This window comes from Heterodontus francisci, chromosome 37 (assembly GCF_036365525.1).
Source record: "Heterodontus francisci isolate sHetFra1 chromosome 37, sHetFra1.hap1, whole genome shotgun sequence".
Lineage (NCBI taxonomy): Eukaryota > Metazoa > Chordata > Chondrichthyes > Heterodontiformes > Heterodontidae > Heterodontus > Heterodontus francisci.
In genome coordinates, this window is record NC_090407.1 from 4,515,101 (window position 1) to 4,529,430 (window position 14,330).

Sequence of the window (14,330 nt, forward strand, 5' to 3'; positions counted from 1 at the left end):
TTGAAGCATCTTACTTGCTGAATCATTGCTGTTGTCTGTGGTCATGAGGTTGGCATCAACTTCTCCTGGCTGTACTGCAGTTACACATGCAGGGTTAAAGGTCCAGGTTTGGCCTCCAACTCCCACACGTAAATCTCCATCACCATATACTTTTAGCACCTTCCCAACCTGTCCCAGTGCCTGCAGGGAATACAACGGAAATAATATTCAGCATAAGGATTCAGAATATGACAATTCTGTATTATAAATATACATTGTTTTATGTTAATTGTAACAAGACAGCAACTTTGCTTTCAGTAAGAGTTGAAACATCTTTTCAAGGCTCAACTGATCAAGGCAGTGAATACTTGAGCCACCCAGATCAAGAGTACACCATACCTGGTCAAAGCTGAGTTTAAGCTAGTCCTACCAGAGCACTGATAGGTGCACTACAACTGGCTTGTATAATCCTGGGTCATAGGGAAGAAAGGAACAAAAACCAAAATAGGCCAAGCATATCACCATCCAATCAGCTCTGGTGGAAGTACAAGAGTGGATGTTGGGTGAGGGGAGCATCAAGTTAGGCTGTAATTCCATTCATGGTTGATTACCCAGCTGCTACTCACACTCTCAGCTCCCATATGAAGAATGGGTACTTGGACCAAGTACCAGAGAATGTCAGATACCATTGAACCATTCCTGCAAGGAGCCAACATTTTTAGGATGGCGGCACAGTGGCGCAGTGGTTAGCACCGCAGCCTCACAGCTCCAGGGACCCGGGTTCAATTCTGGGTACTGCCTGTGCGGAGTTTGCAAGTTCCCCCTGTGACCGTGTGGGTTTTCGCCGGGTGCTCCGGTTTCCTCCCACCGCCAAAGACTTGCAGGTGATAGGTAAATTGGCCGTTGTAAATTGCCCCTAGTGTAGGTAGGTGGTAGGGAATATGGGATTACTGTAGGGTTAGTATAAATGGGTGGTTCTTGGTCGGCACAGACTCGGTGGGCTGAAGGGCCTGTTTCAGTGCTGTATCTCTAAATATAAATATAAAAATATAAAAAAGAGAGGAAGGGGCAAAGAGATGTGAGCATCAGCAGTTCAAATGAATGGTCCAGACGATAGAATGGATGCCTGCAGCAGACAAACATCTAGATTTTTAAAAGTATTCTTCAGTGGAATGGGTAATGTCTTTACAAACAATGTAAAATATATATGGGGTTAATGACATAGATTATTCAGTTAGTACAAATCAAGGAATTTCCAAAAGCCAGATTGTGTTTTACAGTGAAATGAAAAGGCACTTACTGGAGTCATGCTATCTGTCCATTCTCCATGACCGGTTTGAAGTCTTTTTACAGTTTCCAGATCATCCATCACACGAACAATGTCGCCTACTGCGAAAGTGTCAACCTAAAAATGAATCAAAGTTAAAACTGACTTTGAGAATCAGATGGGATTTCATATTTAGAGCTTCAGTATAAACATGCAGCTGTGGGTTCATATCTCTTTTAAGTATTCTGTGATAATTGTAATGGTTAAACAGATACAAGATTGTCCATTATCATAGTGTCCAACGTACTCCTGCAGAGACCACAATTTGCCATTTTGCTGATTTGAAACAAATTCCTTCAGAAATTCTTAATTCCAGTTTTAGTCTCTGGAGATTTACATAATATTTATAGCACAGAAACAGGCCATTCAACTCAACTACTCCATGCCAGTGTTTATGCTCCACACGAGCCTCCTTCCACCCTACTTCACAACAGCCACTCAACATATTCTTTTATACCTTTCTCTCTCATGTACTTATCTAGCTTCCCCTTAAAAAGTGTCTATGCTATTCACCTCAACTATTCCATGTGGTAACAAGTCCCAAATTCTCAGCACTCTCTGAATGAAAAGGTTTCTCCTGAATTCCTTATTAGATTTATTGGTGACTATCTTATATTAATGGCTCCTCATCTTGGACTCTGCCAAAATTGGAACAGCTTATCAAAATCTACCCGATTAAACCCCTTCAAAATATTAAAGACCTCCATCAGGATACCTCTCAGCCTTCTCTATACTAGAGAAAAGAACCTGTTCAGTGTATCCTGAAAGTTATAACCATTCAATTCTGGTTATCATCTTTGTAAATCTTTTTTGCACCTTCTTCAGTGCCTCTATATTTTTTCTATAATATGGAGACCCAAACTGAGCACATTACAACACTTGTCTAGAAAAATAGTCTTCCCTCTACTCTGAAGCAATTCTAAGAGTTCTCAAATGTTGCAGCTTTCCTTTACAATGTGCATAAAATGAACCTGATAATCTAAGTATTTAAGCAAGTGGTAAAGTACCAATTGTAAAATAATAGCTCCATAATTTGACAATTTGTATCAAGGTGGAAACCCTTTTGGACGAATTAAGGCTATAGAAAATGATTCTACCAGAAATGAATGATTGCAACCGAGAGTCATTTTATCCATCAAATGTTTTGTAATAATATTGGGCTGGATTTTGTGGTAAAAACTATGCCTAATGGCATTTGCTATTAACATGTAAATTGGACAGCAACTTCCAGCGATCGCACGTGCACAGTTAAATGTAAAAACCAGAAAGATGCTGCCCGAGATGTTCTCCTCCAAAAGCTGCATGATAACAGTACCTCACCAAAGACTTACCATTGAAATACACAGAATGGCGAGAGGTTGCTGTACTTACCTGATACACACACTAAACCAGTCAGAATAAGTTATTCCAGTTTAAGGATCCTTTTAACGGCATCATAAGTCTTAATTACGGCCAAACAACCTCTCTGGCACTGAAATTAACTTTAACAACTGTGGGGTCTTATTCCTTCTGATTTTAATTATTGTTGGAGATTTAAAATCATTTAAATAATTTTTTAAAAACTTTTTCTTTCTGTCTCACTACTGGGTGCTGCTTTTTCTCGATAGTTGGATGACAGGAACTTCTAGTGAAAACGCCCATAGAAAGTCTGAGGGCAAGTGCACAACTGGTGCCTTTCGTTTGCCGCTGACTGAAAAATCCTGCCCAGTATTTTTAAATCGCTTTAAAAGAATCTGGACTGTATCTTTAAAGCTGTTCATTAATATTATGAAAACTAATGTCCCTGCAGATAATCCTTGGGTTGAGCCACAGAAATTGTATTTGAATCACGTGTTTAAGTATTCAAATAAATTAAATGTTAATATAACTTTACATCTGTCAATACAGTGTTACACAACTAGTTATTAGGGAAAACCTGTTTCCTTAGTCAAATTAATGAAAATTACCAGAAAAACACAACTGTGCATAAGTCAATTTGAATTTCCAGATGCTGAAAATGGAGTAGAGTTCAGGACACCATGACCTACAAAGCAATGTTGAAATTACTGCAATATTTTGTAATAATTTATCATACCAGTGAACCAAGTATGTTGACCCTCCCAGTTATATAATAAAATTTAGCATAAATATTTAATTAGAAACAATGACATATATTTGGCACAGGAGCTGCTGTACCTCTCTCTGCAAAGAATGGATAAGCAGGCTAGGTCTCAATAGGGGAAATATTAGTCTGTTGTCCTATAAGAAAACTGTTTCTGTCATTGAGTAATGATCAGTTTGAAGAGTCAAAACTACAAGCCAGTGTTACAGGAAGATAATTGGCTCAATTTATTTTCATCTCTTAGGCAAGGCTGTGAGCAGCTAATTGCAATATGTAAACATATTTATCAGTCTTTACACACGTTGTGCAAATTGAGCAGAAATGAGAGAACATTCCAATGAATTACATGAAGAATAGTCATTTATTTTATATTTCAGTGACATTTAAGGTCCATTAGGTAAGGATATTTTTCCATTCAATGCGATGCCAATTTTGAGGATAAAGAAATAACTACAAATCCATACAATGCCACTAAAATAACTTAAGGAAATACAACAGCTCTAATTAGAGAAACACTCAACTTACTCCAGTACTAATCCTCTTTGATGTCTGATAATTTATCAAATATTTTCAATAGTAGCAGCACTTGGAAGATAATTTGTTTAAATTTTTGTCAACAAGCTACTCAACAGACATCCATGAAATACCAACATACTTTCCCACTGAAGTCAGCTGCCTGGTTATTGTAAATACAAATGATAGGCTAATTTATTAATTTCGAGTGAACCCGAGTTTTCCTAATGCAGGCTGAGCTGGCCTTCAAACATTGTTGAAAAGGAGGCACAAGATGCTGACGTTCAAAGTCTTAAATCAGCATTACACAATAATCTCGGTCTATATTTTTGAGCAGAGTTAAGTTCCTGGAATAACCCAGTCAGATAACCCAGGGCGGCACAGTGGCGCAGTGGTTAGCACTGCAGCCTCACAGCTCCAGCGACCCGGGTTCAATTCTGGGTACTGCCTGTGTGGAGTTTGCAAGTTCTCCGTGTCTGCGTGGGTTTTCTCCGGGTGCTCCGGTTTCCTCCCACAAGCCAAAAGACTTGCAGGTTGGTAGGTAAATTGGCCATTATAAATTGCCCCTAGTATAGGTAGGTGGTGGGGAAATGTGGGGACGGGTGGGGATGTGGTAGGAGTATGGGATTAGTGTAGGATTAGTATAGATGGGTGGTTGATGGTCGGCACAGACTTGGTGGGCCGAAGGGCCTGTTTCAGTGCTGTATCTCTAAATTAAACAGATCAGTGAGACTGTAACTGTAAATGCTGTTAGTCTAAGAGTACAAATCAGGAGAATGTACGTGCTCTTCCCTATAGTAAAACAACCCACGAATAAAATCACATGTTCAAAACTCTCATACTCGGAAAATGTACATTTCAAAGCAGCAATTTCATTAATCGGTCATTAATTATGGAGAATAAAACATTCTCCCATTTATTTGCTGCAGCATAATTTTTTTTTAGAAAAACTAAGACTTATTTTGTAGCAGACATGATCTGTGGTTTGATTATGTTTTGCACCAATAGTTACCTCATGTTATTTGTAACTAAAATGTTTTACACTAAACTTTAAATTCTCTTTGTAAAGTATGATTTTGATCTTGTAAAGCCAGTCCAAAATAGAGGCAACACCATAAAAACCTAATATCAGTAAAGCTTAAGTCCTCCTCTCCACTATAGTTATTGATGTTTTGGAAGTACTGGAAGCTCTCTATTGCTTCATGCAGTTTTGTAGACATAGAAAGACTTACATTTATATAGAATCATAGAATGGTAACAGCACAGAAGGAGGCTATTCAGCCCGTCATGTCCATGTCAGATCTCTGCAAGAGCAAATCAGCTAGTCCCACTCTCCAGCCCATTCCCCACCAATCTGCAAATTTTTTCTCCAGGTGCTTATTCAATTCATCTTTGAAAGCCACGATTGAATCTGCCTCCACCATACTCTCAGGTAGTTAATTCCCAATCCTAACAATTCGTTGCATGAAAAAGTTTTTCCTCACGCTGCCATTTGTTCTTTTGCCATTCACCATACATTGGTGTCCTCTGGTTTTCGATCCACCAATGGGAACAGTTTCTCTCTACTCTGTCCAGACCCCTCATGGTTTTGAGCACCTCTATCAAATATCCTCTCAATCTTCTCTTCTCCCAGGAGAACAGCCCGAGTTTCTCCAATTTATCCATGTAACTGAAGGCCCTCAGCGATTCTCGTAAATATATTCTGCACCCTCTATAAAGCCTTCATACCATTTCTAAAGTGCGCTTACCAGAATTGGACAAAATACTCCAGTTGAGGTCACACCAGTGTTTCATAAAGGTTCATCATAACTTCCTTGCTTTGTTACTTTATGTCTCTCTTTATAAAACTCAGGATCCAGTATGCCTTTTGCAACTGCTTTCTCAACCTGCCCTGCCACTTTCAACAATTTGTGCACAAATACCCGCAGGTCTCAATGTTCCTACACCCCCTTGAGAATTTAGAATATAGCACCTTATCAACTGCATCTGTATGGCATCTCATAAGTGCCTAAAGTATGTGTTACACAATGAATTACCTTGAAACACAGTGATTGTTATAAAGACAAAAACTGGCAGTCAGATTGCATACAGCAAGAATCTACAAACAGTAAGTGGATGTATAGTTAATTTCGAATGAATAGCGCCAGGATAAGGGGAGAATTCCCTACTATGAATAATGCCATTGGATTTTTAATATCTATCTTATACACATGGGCAGTTGGACAGGAAGAGGCTACAGTTCAACATCCCTTTTGAACAACGGCAACTCTGAGAATGCAGCACTCCCTTAGTATTGCACAGCAGTGCCAACCCAGATAATGGCCCGGATTTTGGGGTCAGTGACAAAGGGACGACACTCGTCGTTGACCTCAAGAAAAACTTCCCACAAGGTTTTAGCAGGCTCTAGAGCGCAGATTTCCTCTATTCAAAGTCAGTTTGAATTTGACGCCCAGCAGCAGGACCGATCAACCAATCAGACTGAACAATTCTCAGACAGCAAAGCAGGAAGAAAAAAGCAGGATATATATTTGCATTTAAATCATTGTACAGAATGCAAAGATTTCTGTAGATGATGAGATCAAGGGAGAAGCTTAAATTACAAACTTTAAAAAATGTTCTGAGGGAATGAGACTTCACACTTGTAAAATTAGTTTTTTAGGGTCAGAGAGGTTGTTCAGGAGTAATTCTGACTTAGTACACTGTTAAAAGTTCAGATACTCCTGACTGAACAAGGCTCAACATATTCAATGGTTTTTACAGTATGTAAAAAGCTGAGGATCATGTCAAATCAGTAATTCTGTATTGATTGCATCTGCGAAGACTGCAACAGCACACCCTGTGGAGAAGCTGGGCATCACCCTTGAGAGAGGTATTCAAAATTATGAGGAGCCTGGACAGAGTAGATAGAGAGAAACTGTTCCCACTCCTAAAAGGATCGAGAACGAGAGGGCACAGATTTAAAGTATTTGGTAAGAGAAGCAAAGGTGACATGAGGAAAAACTTTTTCACACAGCGAGTGGTTAAAGTCTGGAATTCGCTGCCTAAAAACATGGTGGAAGCAAGTTCAATTGAAGAATTCAAAAGAAAATTAGAGAGTTATATGAAAAGGAAGAATGTGCAGGGTTAAGGGAGAACAGAACTGAGGGAATTGCTCTTTCAGCCAGTGAGGACACGATGGGCCGAATGGCCTCTTTTTGCACTGTAACGATTCTGTGATAACAAATTCTGGATTTCTGCGTTTAACTGTGCATTTGTGGACACCAGAGGTTGCTGTCAGTTTTACAGAATAATAACAGCGAGCGTTGACAGCCTCATCGTTATTACAATTGCAAATTTCAAGATTATACTTAAGTCCTGGAGCTTTATTTGAACTCTTCACCTTCTGACTCAGAGGTGACGTTGTTACCAACTGACCCAAGCTGACACTAGATAAATCTTACACTGTGTAGACATTTTCTAAAAACACTCAATCTCAGTATATATTTAAATATATATTTTGACTTTACTTATAAGCTCAGCTTAAAAATGATCTCCTAAGCGTTCAAATTTGACATAGATCCATGAGTCCATCCTCAAATTCTTTAGCTTTGATCTATTTTTTGATGTTGAAACTAAAAATGTCAGTAACATTTAACTCGACTTGAAAGCAGCAGTAGTTTATGCAATCAAGAGCTCTCAGTCTTTATAGGAACACAGGAACCAGAAGAGGCCACTTAAGCCCTCGATCCTGTTCCACCATTCAATTAGATCATGGCTGATCTACAACCTAACTCCATATACCCGCCTTTGCTCCATATTCCTTAATATCGCTGGTTAACAAGAAATGTATCAATCTCAGTTTTCAAATTTACAATCGATTTAGCTTCAATTATCATTTGCAGAAGAGAGTTTCAAACTTCTACCACCGCTAGTGTGTAAAAGTGTTGCCTAACTTCACTCCTGAAAGGTCTGGCTCTAATTTTTTGACTAAATCCCGTTGTTCTAGACTCCCCAAACAGCAGAAATAGTTTCTCTCTATCTACTCTATCTAATATTTTCAAAAATTAAAAAAACGATTTATGTTGCAGTTCTTATCCTGGTTTCCCTAGAACTGGGAATAATAATTATTAATCATGCTATTAAACCTTAATCAATCAAGTTCATCCAGACTTCAGACTCAATTCCTGCATGGCATTTTTGACAACTGCCTCTAATTCAAAGTTCAAAATGTTCGAGACAGTCTCTGTTAAAGTATAGCAATTTAAACAGACCTGCACTAAGCAGAAAGTATGTTTTCCCAAGTACAGACACCCCACCCCAAATGTTGTTTGCTGCCATTGGAGGCTCCTCTCCCCCATCACACCAAGAAACGACACACCACAGACAAAAATAAAAAGACAGAGAGAGAAGCAAAGAGTTGAGGGGAAATAAACAGCAGAGGAAAGGCAGAAGAGGAGGAGACACATTGGGAAAATGCAACACAAAGACATGAGAGACTGACCATGTTTAATCCCATGGGAGATCAACATGAACATTTATACAATAAGGAAAATGTCATCAACAATTCATTTTTAATAATTTGTCAAAATACTTGGGCTTTGCTGAACCTACAAAACAAAGCAGAAGATCTAAATTAAAACACGGCTTGGGCTTTTTCATCTTGATGTGTGCTCTGGCTGCTTTTACTGAATGACGCAGTGATGAGACATTGATCAGCCTTTTCCTTTGACACAGAGTTAAGTGTTTTCATCTGTGTAAATGGATGCATTTTGAATTTGTGCCGACACAATATCATGTATCCAAATATTCACACACTGCCCATTTCCCTCTATCCAATTTTCCCTCATGCAGTGGCAATGTACACAATGCATTTAATGGCACATGATAGGGGAAAGATCCCTTTATAAATGATAGTTATCTCATAATTGTAGGCAAACTATAGGTGCAGATTAAACCCAGGTTAATTGGTCCTAACTGTACAGGTTTCATATATATTTGAACATTGCCAGTAGACTTCGAAACCAGTTGGATTATGTGGCTAACAACTCTTGAAAAACTACCATAAACAAAACTGCATGCCAAACATCCTTCAATGAGTGTACATGTTTAATAGGTGACAATTTCCTGCTGCCCTTGAACAATGGCAATGTAACACTGTACAAGTAATGCTCCTTTGCCCACAGTGTTTCAGTGTAAGTTAGTGTACATGTCCCAGGAAATGAATAGCCTGGATGATTTTTGAGACTGTGACTACCCAACTTTCATACTAGACAATTATTGATGGACATAAATGCTTTATGTGCCTCTCTTTGACTTTGACTGGTGATATGCATTAATGATTTTCTTTTGAAAGCTGCTACCTCAGCTCCTGGTCCCATCAATGAATGGATTAATCTTTTATTCCTCATAAATCCTTCATGTATTGTATTCTGGCTATTAAACTCTGTGTAAGTATCTGATCTAAGATAGAATCTAAATGTCAAAAAGATTTTCTTGCCTCAGCATGTTTAAGGTATTTCATTTTCTATTCTGTTTGGAGAAAAGATTGTTCAACAGACAAATATCATTTCAATTATTAGTTGAGACCATTAGCAGCTATTCATTTTAATTTCATGCTTATAATACAAACTAACACTTTTCACAGTTCAACAAATATAATTCAAGTTGACCAATAACTATCAGAAGCTGACTGGATTCCCATTCACGAGCAACACAACCGATGTTCTGGGTTGAATGATGGTGGATAGGCATTCTTAGACAGGCTGCGGGTTAGAATGCTGCCCAGCAGTTTCTGCAGGACAGATTTTAAAGGGAGTCTTGATTTGCACCCTAATGGGAGACGAGGGAAGCTGCTTAGCTGCTACAAATATTGAAGCATAAAAATTTTAAACTGGATGAAATCTGAGTCCCCACAAGTATTAAGCTCTTCACCCTGATCGCTGCTTGGATGCTGTTTCAAAAGTGAACAAATTGGGGTAGAAATTCAACAATGTTGCACTTGCTTTATGCCCATAAAACAAGTGCACCAATAACAAATATAGCAGTGGGAAAGGTGCATCCAATCACACACGGATCTAGACCACTGCTAAAGTCGTCAGTCTTTTTGTAGGCAGCTGCCTGAAACGAGTGCTAACCTCATTTCAGTGCGGAAACAACGGCCAGGCCTGTTTCACAAACCCTACATGGAATTTTCTGCCTGGAGTTGAACAGGCACTATTCCTGCTCCTCTCAGCAATACGTGGTCTACAAGCAGCCAAACAAGCCCTCCTTAGAGGGACTGCTGGAGGCTGCCACCAAAAATGCAAGTAACTCTTTCACGCTTATCTTGATGCGATCCTTCCAGGAGTTACCAGATACCAGACTGGATTGGGCCACGGGGGAGACTTTTTCAAGTGGCATGGCGAAAGCCAGCAACCTAACCCAACTATTCCAGTTAAGCCCGAGGACCAATTTAAGACAACTAGTTCAGGCACGAGAGGGAAGGGTAGCATCAGATATGCGCTCAAAAATGGGTGATAACAAATATAGCCCCCTTTATTATTAAAATATTCCAAGCTGCAGTTTTCCTCCATGGACACAGCCCTTTTCTTAACAGTAGAATGGATGTATATCGGTAATGCAAGCTGATAAGACACATGCTTCCTCTTCGGTGTTCAGTGAGACTAAACTGGTTTGACAATGACAAAAACCAAACCCTTTCAGTCACGGCCTGTTTTTCTTTTGCTGAAATATAACACAATAGGACATCAACTGCTTACTGCCTGCTTATATTGCATTCCCATCCTTCCCCTTTTGCAGTGCTTTAAAACAGGTAACGTACAGAACTTGTACGCCATGTAAGATCAATAATAATTCAGAGTCCTGAATTGGAGAGCTCACATCAAGATTAAATCAAAACTATCGTAATACACTAATCACAAATTGGGCTGATTAAGAAACACACATGAGAACAGCATTTGTTTGGAATACTGAATTATTTATGTTGTCTTATTGTGGTTAAATGTGACACTTATTCCACTAGTGCAAGAGGTTTTCCAGATAAGAGGCTCTACTATTGGCTGTACCTTTGTAAGAGCTCCAGGGTGGAAGGTCCATCGAATGTTATTGCTGTACTGTACTCTCACATCTCCTCGGTCTGTTATTCTGTGCACTGTACCAGTCCGACCAATGTACTGTACAATAAAGAAAAGGGGGAGGAACATTCAAAACAGCAAAAGATTAAACTGTGCCATACTAAAATTCTATTCAGCAGAAAAATTGTCCTGTTCTCATTCTATGCCATGCAACTGAAAAGGATTATTCTGCAATTATCAAAAAACTGTCACAAATGTAGCACAGCTAGTGTTTGGTTTGTTTATAAAGGGTTCTCATCAACCTTACTATTGCAATGTTTAATTGTCACTTTAAGCCCTTCACTTTGAGAACTTTTGATCTCGACCACATTTCTTGGACTGGCTTCAGACTTTTCCTTTTCCTTCTCTTCCTCTTTAATTTTTCTTGTTGATTTTCATTACTGAGTTTTTTCAACTTTTGCCAAATTAGCAGTTGCTCTTTTTTAATCATCACTGTATCTATTTTGAGATTCATGCCAGTAGTCAGACAACACCTTGGGTGCCTTGTCAATTTTTTGTCACAAAGACACAAATCAAACACTAAGCTCGAATAAGAGCCATGAGCCTGCTATAACCGGCTATGAGGGAAGCCTGGTGAAACTTTGCCTAAGGAGGTGACTGTGGGGACCTTACAAAGGTATACAAGATAGTAAATAGTATGGACATATAAATATACATTATTTCAATGAAAGTGAAAAGCTCAAACTAGCAAAAGGCAACTGAAGATGGGCAACAATAAAAATTTGCATTTATATAGCGCCATTAACAGAAACACATCTCAAGGCACTTCATAAAGGTATAATCAGATAAAAATGGATGCCGTCAAAGGAGATATGAGCAGTGGTTCCCAAAAACATGGTTAAAGAGGTGGATTTTAAGAAGGGCCTTAAAGAAAGAGAAACAGGTGAAAAGCAGAAGCATTTTGGGAGCGAATTCAAGGTTGTGGGACCCTCACAGCTGAAGGCATAGATGCCAATGGTGGGGTGGGGGGAGCACGCACTAAAGGCCAGCGTCAGAGAGACATAAAGTTAGAGTGGATGATTGTAGAGAAGGGGGCTGGGGGGGGGGGGGGGGGCGTGGGGGGAAGGGAAAAGGGGGCTGGGGGTGGGGGGGGGACCTGGGAGTCTTCAGTCTTGACTCTGGATCCCATCATGTCCCATGGCTTCAGGTCAAACAAGGGCAAGGAAACCTTCTGTTGATTACCACCCACCACCTCTATATTGCAGTACTCCTCTATATTGCTCACCATTTGGAGGATGCACTGAGGGTGGCAAAAACACACAAAAAGCTCTGAGTGGAGGACTTCAATGTCATCAGCAGGAGAGGTTCAGTATTAACACAACTGACGAGCTAGCTGAACCCTGAATAAAACAGCAGCCAGACTGTCTTGCAGCAGGTGATGAGAGAACAGACGTGCGGGAATAACCTACTTGACTTTCTCCTCATGATGCACCTGCCCATAACAGCATTGGTCAGAGTGATCACTTACCATTCCTTGTTGGGACAAACTCCCATCATCACTAAGGACCCACTCCAGCACGTCATGTGGCACTACCATCGTGCTAAATGGGACAGATTAAGAAATGATCTAGCAGCTCTAAACAGTGCATCCATGAGGTACTTGGGGCCATCAGCAGCAGCAGAATTGTATACCACCACAATCTGCCACCTCATGGGCATTTCTCAATGAGTGGTTAATCTCCTGACACCCCAAGCTTCTCCACCACCTACAAGGCACAAGTCAAGAGTCTGATGGAATACTCTTGCCGGGATGGGTGCAGCTACAACAACACTCAACAGCCTCAACACCATCTGGGACAAAGCAGTCTGCTTGACTGGCACCCCATCCACTAGCTTAAACATTTACTCCCTCCACTATTGGCATATTGTAGCTGCAGTGTGTACTGTCTACAGGAGGCACTGCAGTAACTCGCCAAGGCTTCTTCAGCAGAACATCCCAAATCTGCAAACACCACCACCTAAAAGGACAAGGACAGTAGGTGCACCAGCACCTGCAAGTTCCCCTCCAAGTCATACACCTTCCCAACTTGGGACATATATCGCTGTTCCTACATTGTCACTGGGTCAAAATCCTGCAACACCTATCTAACAGCATTGTGGGAGTAGCTACACCACGCGAACTGCAGCGGTTTAAGGCAGCAGTTCATCACCACCTTCTGAAGGGCAACTAGTAATTCCAGCCTTGGCAATTACACAGATATCCTGAGAATTAATTATAAAAAGAATGAAGGGGCTATATTAATTTCTAAAAATAAAAATAGAATATGCCAGCCTTGCCAATATCCCAAAAATTAATTTAAAAAGAGTGAAGGGGTTATATTAATTTGTAATCAGGTAAAAGCAAAATATTTTTTAAAATTGGAAGAAGAGATGGTGAGAGAGAGAATTTATTTTTAAAAATTTGCTTCCCCCTCTTAAATGAAAGATAGGATCTAAAGTACAGTGCTTTAAACTTAAGGAAGATCGGATGGAGGTGGTTAAATTAAAAATTAAACCAAAAATAAACGGGGAAGGGAGTAAAAAAGGACGAGCAGAGTTGAAAGGTCTCTTTTAAACTATTAAAGTGATGTTTAGAACTTAACTTTTGTTGTTTATGGTTACCAAATACAGCAACAAAGCGATTCTTAACACCAATATAGATTTATTTATGGAATATATAATCAGTTTATTTTGGCATCAACAGATTGTGAGCAGAAAATGTTGAAAAATTGCCAGCCCAGCAAGAATGGAATTTTCAGAGATGCTGCAGCATTCAGGGTTACCTCAGCCATTTTAGGATTCCATCCCCCATGTCCTTCCTGCATCTGCCGTAGAATATCTACCTCAAGAAGGCATTTCACCTTGTCATTATGCTGGAATGAGTGGCCGTCAGCACTCTCCTGCCTGGGGAGTTCAGCATGTTCTCCTGAAAGAAGAATGGAAATCTCAACCAGAGAAGCTCAAGATCATTTTGAGAAGCGTGGCAACATTTCTGCATTAAAATAAACAACCTACTGAATGCTGGATTAAACCTCAACATGAAATTAGTTTTTACAATTTGAAAGCTAATCAAAAATTGAGAGATTTCAGAAATAGTCTGTATTTCTCTACAGATATTACTCTCCTTGGAGCAAAGGAGATCAAGGGGAGATTTGATAAAGGTGCACAAGATTATGGCGGGTTTGATTGGGTAGATAAAGAAAAGTTTGTTCCCACTAGCTGACGGTACAAGGACTAGGGGATACAGATTTAAGGTTTTGGGCAGGAGATGCAGGGGAATGTGAGCAAGAACTTTTTTTTTTGCACAGTGACCATGACC

At 39.7% G+C, this 14,330-nt stretch overlaps 1 protein-coding gene across 10 annotated transcripts in view; it reads right to left on the reverse strand.

The window, feature by feature from the left end:
* Positions 1-14,330, reverse strand: part of mib2 (MIB E3 ubiquitin protein ligase 2) — a 246,169-nt gene that overhangs the window by 44,026 nt on the left and 187,813 nt on the right. For all 10 annotated transcript variants that reach the window (XM_068016900.1, XM_068016901.1, XM_068016893.1 and 7 more), the window contains 4 exons: positions 13,795-13,937; positions 10,964-11,071; positions 1,280-1,384; positions 15-180 (listed from right to left, as the gene is read on the reverse strand). In XM_068016900.1, the coding sequence (XP_067873001.1) occupies positions 15-180; positions 1,280-1,384; positions 10,964-11,071; positions 13,795-13,937 (522 nt within the window). The remainder of the gene's footprint in view (positions 1-14; positions 181-1,279; positions 1,385-10,963; positions 11,072-13,794; positions 13,938-14,330) is intronic.